The following is an 8,738-nucleotide window of genomic DNA, read 5'->3' as shown; positions in this document are numbered from 1 at the left end:
AACAGAGTAGAGAGGGAGAAGAGATATTTTGATATTAGGAAGAAGTATCATCAGATATCATGGTTAACTTGGGCCTGGTCTTAAATACCCACAAACTGTGGATTTGATGTGTTCTGTCATCTGTTGGGGTAAGAGAAAGTGTTGGGAATCTCTGCAGAAGAAAACTGCAGTTTGTGAGATGTGTGTTAGGTTGCACAGAAGCCTGTAGATCTGTTTATCGATCTGCTCAGCCTGCCCTCAACATCTCCTTTGGTTCCTTCACCTTGTCTTTGCTGGGAGTGACAGTGCCAGACTGGAAGAGGTGTGTCTGGTGTTACTGGATATGCTCATCCTTCTGGATAATACTAGAATTTTCTCCAGTGAGAGAATTGCAGTGCAGCTCTTAGGGCAGTTTTTAATTTCTGTCACTCTTTAGTGACAGGTTAATGGTTAGATTTGATGATCTTAAGTGTCTCTCCCAACCTTGATGATTCTCTGACTCATGTCTGTCTCCTCTCCTCGGCAGGAAAGGCCTTTGACATCACGTACGTGCGGCTCAAGTTCCACACCAGCAGGCCAGAGAGCTTTGCCATCTACAAGCGCACGAGGGAGGATGGCCCGTGGGTGCCCTACCAGTACTACAGTGGCTCCTGTGAGAGCACCTACCACAAAGTCAATCGTGGCTTCATTCGGACTGGGGAGGATGAGCAGCAGGCACTCTGTACCGATGAGTTCAGTGACATCTCCCCTCTCACCGGGGGCAACGTGGCCTTCTCAACGCTGGAAGGGCGTCCCAGCGCCTATAACTTCGACAACAGCCCTGTGCTACAGGTATGTGCTGGGGAAAAATCAGTCAGGTGGGCTGAGTTGAGTCTGTTGAGTCATGGATGGTGGCTTTGTGCCCACTGAGCTGCACTACAGCCCTTACTCATCCTGAAAGGCCCTTGCACAGCTGAGTTGGGATGGACATTGCAGTTTTCCACAAAGACTTGAACTCTTGAACTGGTGGCATTAAGGGTGATTTGTCTAGGCATCATGGAACTCCACAGAGGATGGCTGCAATCTCCCTGCTTAGAAAGCAGCTGTGGGTATTGTGCTGTTGTTTCAGATACAAGCACAGAAGAAGGTAAAGCCTCAGTCCAATCAACGTTTGAGGCATCTGCGTGTATATTTTGAGCAGAAAAACATGAAGAAGTGTGAGATTCTTCTAAACAAATAACTTATTTTTGGAATCTCTAACCTGTTCTCTTACATGTGTGTTGCAGCAGGGGAGCTTGATTTTATGCATTGTGCTTTTCTCTTGCAAGTGGCTTGGCAAGGGGGTTTTGGTTGGGTTTTTTTGTGGTTGGCATTCACAGTGGTGGTTGGACCGTGGTCAGGAGCATACTAGGAGCAGCAGTTTACCTGATTTACTTGCCACGTTGGGTTCTGTCTGAGGACTTCTCCAGCTTATATTGCAACAAGGAGCTGAAGCTGTGGGGTTTGTACCACTGGGGCTCCTTGTCTTCCTCTGGGAGCTCTGATCACTACCACTTGCCTTTGCTCTCAGAGTAGCAGGAGCAGACTGAGCCGTGAGCGCTCTGATCCGCGGGCAGGAGAGTGGAATCTGGTGGGGCTCACTTCTGCAAACACAAATAAAGATTAATGGGAAAGGGAGAAGAACTCCTGAGATGGGAAAGAACCCATTTGGCCACCTTGGTGGTGTAGCTAACCCTTGCAGAAAACCACGTCTTATCTTTAAGGTGAAGGGGGAGATTTCAAGTTAGTGATGTGTGTAATTTTCTGGTCTCTCTGAAAGGGATACAGACCTGAGTGCTGGTTTCCTAAAGTGTGTACAAACCTCTGGTGTTACTTCTCAGAGCTGAAGAAAACATGTTCTTTGTTCTTGGCATTTCCATGTGATTATGCCAGTGTTTGGAGTTCAGTCCATTTTATCGTACAGGCTGAGTGGTGACGCAGCTGCAGTGCAGTTGTACGTCCAGGGATGTTGTTCTTCTGCCTCTTCTTATGGTGTTTGAAGGAAAATGGCATTGTAAAAACGGTCATAAAACCAAGGAGGTGCTGGTGACAGCTGCTGGCTGAAGGTGCTGTGAGTTTCAGGGCCAGGCTGCACTGCTGGCTGCTGCTGCAGGAGGCCAGGGCAGAGTGTTGAAGATGCTGTGTAAATATTATGAAAAGCTCTTGTGTAACGAGTCAGATCTGCCTGTTTGTCTTCCCCAGCCTCCCCCAGCCTCATTCATCTGTCTGTCTGTGTCTGCAGACAAGTGTGCCCTAAAGCTTTGCCCACTGGTGCTGCATAGCTCTGCAGCAAAGCTGCAGACTGGGAAATCCATACAATTAGCCAGCTCACATAATTGCCTGCATTGCACATTTTGCTGAAGAGGTTCCTCACTGCTTCCCAGCTGAGCGCAGTTAGGATGTGAATGGCATTGGAAAGGGTATCCAGAGAGGAGCAGGGTCTGGAAAAGGCATTTGAACCAAAAGAATGTGGTGTGAGGGCTCTGGGGCAGGAGCATGTGAGCTTCTGAGGTGCAGAGGGGAGAACCATGAGGAAGGAACTTGCTGATCGATGAGTAACTTCATTAATAGAACTGCTAATGACATGGGGTGTGTTTGATGTTTCATCTGATGGGATTTCTGTCTGCTCCAGGAATGGGTGACAGCTACAGACATCAGAGTGACCCTCAATCGGCTGAACACGTTCGGAGATGAAGTTTTCAATGACCCAAAAGTTCTCAAGTCTTACTACTATGCAATTTCTGATTTTGCTGTGGGTGGTAGGTGAGTAGACAGTAAAACTCTGTACTTACTAAAAGTTTTGGTCAGGATTACTAGGCTGCTTTAAAGATTTTGATGGTACTCACATGATACCATTAGGCTCTGGTCTTTATTGACTATCCTAAACCAAAAGTGCAGTAGAATGAATCTCATGAAGCTTGCAATTGCAGTGTAAAAGCTTTTGTGGCTGTCATTTCAGGGCTGACACAGATTGAGTATTTTTTCCTTGATAAGATGAAATATTAAGTGATTTGGGAGAGTGGAAGGTGAAAAGAGTAAGAAAAAGGTGAAACAAAAAAGTCTTTTTTTTTTCTGCCCTGTGCTTTGTGTGGGTTTTTTTAGTGTGGTTTTAGTTGTTCTCTGGCTTTATCTGTAGTCTAGAACAAAGTAGAAAATCTGAGTGTCTCTGTTTCACATGTATTTTGGGAGCTATCTCCTGTGAAGATCTGGGACTGCACAGCACAGTCATGGTTGTCTGTTCCTTTTGCCAAAGGCTATTGCAGAATGTGTAAACCTGCAGTAGTTGATGACAAAATGTTTTAATACACAGAGCTGACACCAGTGTGGTGTTTTGGGCTGTTTGTGGAGAGCAGTCCTGAAACTGGGATTTAGCCACAAGGGGATTGGTATTGGCTGCACCTCCAGTCTGGAGGTCCCTGGGCTTCTGTGTTAGTCACCTTTGTGCTATTTCATTCCTTACTGATACCACAGTAGCACACACCCAGTGAGCACACTGTGTTCTGGTCCCTCAGGAGAGAGAAGCTTTGGAGAATTTGCTAACCTAAAACCAACAATATCTTTGCTTCTACTCAGCTAACTCTGGTTTAGTGAGACTGCAAAGGAATTGGTTAACTTTCTCCCATTTCTCAGAGCCTGCCTGGTGCATACTGCACCTATTTGGTTCACAGAGGGGTTTAGGTTGGACAGGGACCATCAGAGATCCTCCAGTCCCCACTGTGGGCAGGGACACCTTCCACTAGACCAGGTTGCTCCAAGCCCCATCTAACCTGGCCTCGAACACTCCAGGGGTGGGGCCAGAGGGAACCTTGTGCCAGTGTCCCACCACCCTCACTGTGGAACATTCCTTACTTACGTCCAATCTAAACTCATGCTCTTTCAGTTTGAATCATTGCTCCTTGTCCTGTCACTACAGACATTGGTAACAAGTTTCTTCCCATCCTGTAAACCCTGTAGAAGGCCTCAACAATGCCCCCCCAGAGCCTTCTCATCTCCAACTTAACCACAGCAGTTGCATTCTCAATTTTGTTGTGACCATCTACCTTTGAATTTGTCTCACCTCAGATTTTCAGATCAGGGCTGTGTTTTTAGGGATTGCTTGAGTGACCTGGTTCCCTGGAGTTTCAATACCTGCTCCTTGTCTCTCGTTAACCAGGTGCAAATGCAACGGGCACGCGAGTGAGTGCGTGAAGAACGAGCTTGGCAAGCTGGTCTGCAACTGCAAGCACAACACCTTTGGGGTGGACTGTGAGAAGTGCCTTCCTTTCTTCAATGACCGTCCGTGGAGGAGAGCCACAGCGGAGAGTGCCAACGAGTGCTTGCGTGCGTGTGGCCACGTGTGGGGGGCACATCTGTCAGGGCTTGGGCCTGCTGCCTCTGCTGACAGCCAGGAGTTGGTCCTGCCTGGGTTTAAGTTGTCTCAGCTGTAGTTAGCCAGTGTTAAGCACAGTTCATGGGATTGCTGGTCATTCCACACCTATCCTGTAGGAGTTTTCTGGTAGATCCCTAAAAAGGAGAAGGATGGCAGTGACCTCTAGGAAAGAGCTGTACGGACTTGTACTTTATGAGATCCAGAGGAAAAATATCTCTATTGAGTATGCTGGAGTATAACTGCCCCTTGAAGCTCCTCATTTAGTATCTGCTGACTTGCTCTTGTGTTTGGGTTATTGGTTTTTACAGTTACTTGTCACCTCTTTGCTCCAGTTTTGAGGCTGTTGCGACAGTCCTGGCCCGCGCGTGCGGCTCTCCGTCACGGAACACCAGTTTGCTTGGTCTTGCGTCGCAGACCACAGCTCCTGGTAGTTTACTTTATGGGGAAGCTTTTTCAGACAGAAAAGCTTTTTTCCTGTCTGACCTCTGTGTGTGTTGATCACTCCCAGCTGTCTGGCCAAGACCCGTAGCTTCCCTCGACAGGCTGGTGAGACTGGGGGCTCCTGCTGCCTACACAGATGGGATTTGCAATCCAGGGCAGAAGCTCTCCTGGCAGCATGGAGTCAGCCTTGCTGCTATCCTCACGCTTGTTTGGATGGTGGAGATTGGTGTTGCTGTGTGGGAGGGCAGCATTTTGGCTGCAAATGGCAGCCTGATGTGGAAGGAAGGGTGTTCAAAGGAGTGTTCAAAGCCAAAGGTTGGATAAAGCCTCGAACACCCTGGTCTAGTGTTAGGTGTCCCAGCCCAGGGCAGGAGGTTGGGACTAGATGATCTCTAAGGTCCATTCCAACCCCTTAACATACCACGAGACTGTGGAGTGGGGCCAAAAAAGCTGGTTTTCTTTTGGATGTAGATGAGTATAGTCTATTTCCTGGTTATAGCCTCATTCACCACCACAAGAACATGCTTTCCCCTTCCCATGGGGGCACAAATACCTTGGGGTCTCTGTGTGTAGGTCTCGATGTGGCTCAAGGCTCCCACTCCTGCTCCCCTACAACTTCACATCAAGCTTTGCAGCGTGGGTTCTGTGGGTGTTGGGTTCAGATCTCTCCATGGGCTGCTCACTGATGGTCCCTTCTCTTTGCAGCTTGTGACTGCAATGGGAGGTCTCAGGAGTGCTACTTCGACCCCGAGCTGTATCGCTCCACGGGCCACGGGGGCCACTGCACAGGCTGCTCGGACAACACGGACGGAGCTCACTGCGAGCGCTGCAGGGACAGCTTCTACCGCCAGCGCCCCGAGGAGAGCTGTCTGCCCTGCAGCTGCAACCCTGTCGGTAAGCACAGCCTGCACACTGCCTGCCTGCAGACTGCCCTGCTCAAAAGTCAGCTCCTGTCTTGGTTCTGCCGCTAACTGTCAGCTGCAGGGTGAAAACAGAGTTTGTTTACTTCTTTTTATCTTTCTGTTTCCCCCCTCCCCCGTGTTAATGGGTTGTATTTTGGTTTAAGTTGTCCTTGGATCTAATCGGAGTTAGGGTGGCAGATGGTTCACCTCTGCAGCACTTTATTCCTTCATCCTATCCTTGAATACATTTCTCTTTTTTTCCCCCCCCCACTCTATGTTACCCTGGATGCTCTCAGTTCTAAAGGACTCATTTAATTTTTAATAACCAAGATGATGTGAGTGGATATTTCTGGAAGTTGTTCATACTGAGGAATTGTAGTGAACTTTTAGCTGCTGCATCAGTTTCTCCTACTGAGTATCCAAGCACTATAAATACAAACCAGTGAAACATTAAACACAAAAAGGGGTGGGAGGGAGATAGAACAAAGTAAGCTTGAAATATGGAGTTAAACTACTTCAAAAAAAATAAAAAGGGGGAAAAAATTCTGGCAGGAGAACAAATCTTGGGTTGCCAAGGGAACCACTTGACCTGCATGGAGTGATCCCATAACCACACCAGCACACAGCAAGTAAGGGGGAAGGAGAGAAAAAGGTAACACATAGTAAGGTGTATGATATGAGGTTTCAAAACAGAGTAGCTGGAATAAGTAATTGCTTGCAGCATGCCCTAAAAGCAGCCAAGGAGAGGTCTGCCAGGGTGCATCTCCTATCTAATTTGGTCAGAGAGTTGTACAGTTGTGAAATTTTTGACCAATAAAGGTCTCTTTCTTCCTGGGTCTGCTCTTCCAGGTCCTCATGTCAGACCTTATTTTAAGAGGGGTGAGGGTTGGTGTCAGCTGAGACAGCAGAGAAGATGCAGGGAGGTGACTCCTCAGGTCTTTAAGGACAGCTTTCAAAGGGCTTAGCCATCAGCTTGTTGTGTCACACTGGCACCCAGGGTGTATTTGAATCCCCTGGGTATGTTTAGACTGTTATTTTTTGTCTGAGTACTGTGTTTTTCCTAAATAATCCTAAGTGGGACTGCAAAGGGGATTTGAACTTTGGCTGTATATGGTAAAGGTTTTAGGAGTTTTTCTGTCCTGTCCAGCCTAATCATCTTATAACTCTTCACTTTGCTATAATCTTCTGGGGTGGATTGAAGTGGAAACAAGTAACTATTTCTGTATATTGAAATGTTTTTCTCCTGGTGGTTAACTCTTAGAGTGCTCACAGGTCTGAGACTGATGGCTACGTTGGTGCTTGGGAAAAAGCATTTTGTCCACTCTGGATTAAAGGAACCTGCTACTGCTTTTTGTGCTAGGCCACTTGAATAGAGCAGTGCTGAGGAAAATGTACTTCCAGAAATGAGGGGTTTGTTAGGGCTCACAGTGGCACATGCAGCCTCACTCTGAGGAGGCAGTTTAGCCTTTAAATCCAGCTTGGGATTCAAGGGAGGAAATTGGAGCATGAAAGGGAGAGGTCAGGATATTCCCTGGCAAAGAGGAGATGGTGATTAGGGAGAACACAAGGGATTCAGGGAATAAAATAGGGTTGCAGGGCAGAACAGACATGGAACTACAGGCATGCAAAGGTAGCATTGAGGACAAAACAGGGATAAGGATGAGGATGAAATTTCAAATTAAAGTTGTATATAAAAAGGTTGGTTGGTAGGAAGACTCAGAAGCTGAATATAGTTTGGGAAGACTAGATTACAATTCATCTGTCTAGAATTGCCAGGGAAAAAAAATCCCTGTGAACTAGAGCAATCTTTGGGTAAGCTGTCACTTGTCAGCTGGAATTTGTGCTTCCCACTTTCTTCTCCCATATTCCTTGCTCATTTTGTAAAGCTGACAGACTTGCAGAGCAGGGTGAGTGTGCTGAGGTGTGTGTCCCTGCTGTCCCCTCAGGCTCCCTCAGCACTCAGTGTGACAGCTATGGCCAGTGCAGCTGCAAACCTGGTGTGATGGGTGACAAGTGTGACCGGTGCCAGCCAGGCTTCCACTCCCTCTCCGAAGCTGGGTGCAGGTAAGGGGGCTCCATCTCTCTGAAAGAAAAACAGGGCACCTTTTGAAAGCCTTGTGTGGCTCTTACTGAGTTATCCTCTCCCCTGGCTCCTCCAGGCCCTGCTCTTGTAACGCAGCTGGCAGCACAGGGGAGTGCAATGTGGAGACAGGACGGTGTGCATGCAAGGACAATGTTGAAGGATTCCACTGTGAGAGGTGAGTTTCTCTGCCCATGGCTTTGTTTCAAGAACGAGAAACATGCAAGGAATGACCTGGGGTTAAGCATCAGAGAAATGAATTCTCTTTCCTTCACCCCTTCAGATGCAAACCTGGGTTTTTCCATCTGGATTCCTCCAACCCAAGGGGCTGTACTCCCTGTTTCTGTTTTGGACACTCTTCAGTCTGCACCAACGCCGTGGGCTACAGTACCTACAGCATCACTTCCAACTTCCAGTTTGGTAAAACTGAGCCTTCCTTTGTGTCTCAGGTTGGGCTGTAAACTCAAGTCAGAAGCAGTTAAAATCTTGGGCAAGCAGGTCCAGGATCCTTCTTTTGGGAAAGCTGAAGCTACCTGGAGCTTCCATGCCTGCAGCTTGTTTGTTCAGCTAGAGAGGAATGAATTTGCAGCTCTGGCCTCAGGCACCCAGTTATTGTACACAGTGCAGGTGCAAGTGGGAATTGCAAATACAAACCTTCCCTAGCTTGAGAGCTGTGCTGGCAAGGGAGCATTTCCTCAGTTTTAGAACCAAATCAGGAGTTCCTGGTTGAGAGGATTAAAATCACTTTAGATTTAGGGTTTGCATGGCTCTGAATAAAACACAGTAGTTGTGTTTCCACTGGGTCTGTAAGCTCAGGAACAATCCTTCTTTCCCTGCAGTCAGTTTCCTGTGTATGCAATGTTTTCATGCTGCGTAGTCTGAAAAGAACATCTTTTTAATTAAAATTCCACTGGAGAACAGTTCGTACAAGGGCTGAAACTCTCAACAA

At 47.5% G+C, this 8,738-nt stretch overlaps 1 protein-coding gene across 1 annotated transcript in view; it reads left to right on the top strand.

Annotated features, from left to right (window-relative positions):
• Window positions 1-505: 505 nt before the first annotated feature.
• Window positions 506-8,738, top strand: part of LOC103800166 (laminin subunit gamma-1-like) — a gene marked incomplete at both ends in the record, with an annotated part of 14,185 nt that continues 5,952 nt past the window's right edge. The window contains 7 exons of the mRNA XM_009072534.1: window positions 506-810; window positions 2,630-2,760; window positions 4,151-4,317; window positions 5,513-5,701; window positions 7,656-7,773; window positions 7,869-7,967; window positions 8,073-8,209. Of these exons, the coding sequence (XP_009070782.1) occupies window positions 506-810; window positions 2,630-2,760; window positions 4,151-4,317; window positions 5,513-5,701; window positions 7,656-7,773; window positions 7,869-7,967; window positions 8,073-8,209 (1,146 nt within the window). The remainder of the gene's footprint in view (window positions 811-2,629; window positions 2,761-4,150; window positions 4,318-5,512; window positions 5,702-7,655; window positions 7,774-7,868; window positions 7,968-8,072; window positions 8,210-8,738) is intronic.

Source organism: Acanthisitta chloris, unplaced genomic scaffold, assembly GCF_000695815.1.
Source record: "Acanthisitta chloris isolate BGI_N310 unplaced genomic scaffold, ASM69581v1 scaffold5704, whole genome shotgun sequence".
NCBI lineage: Eukaryota > Metazoa > Chordata > Aves > Passeriformes > Acanthisittidae > Acanthisitta > Acanthisitta chloris.
This window is presented reverse-complemented; position numbering and strand designations above follow the sequence as displayed.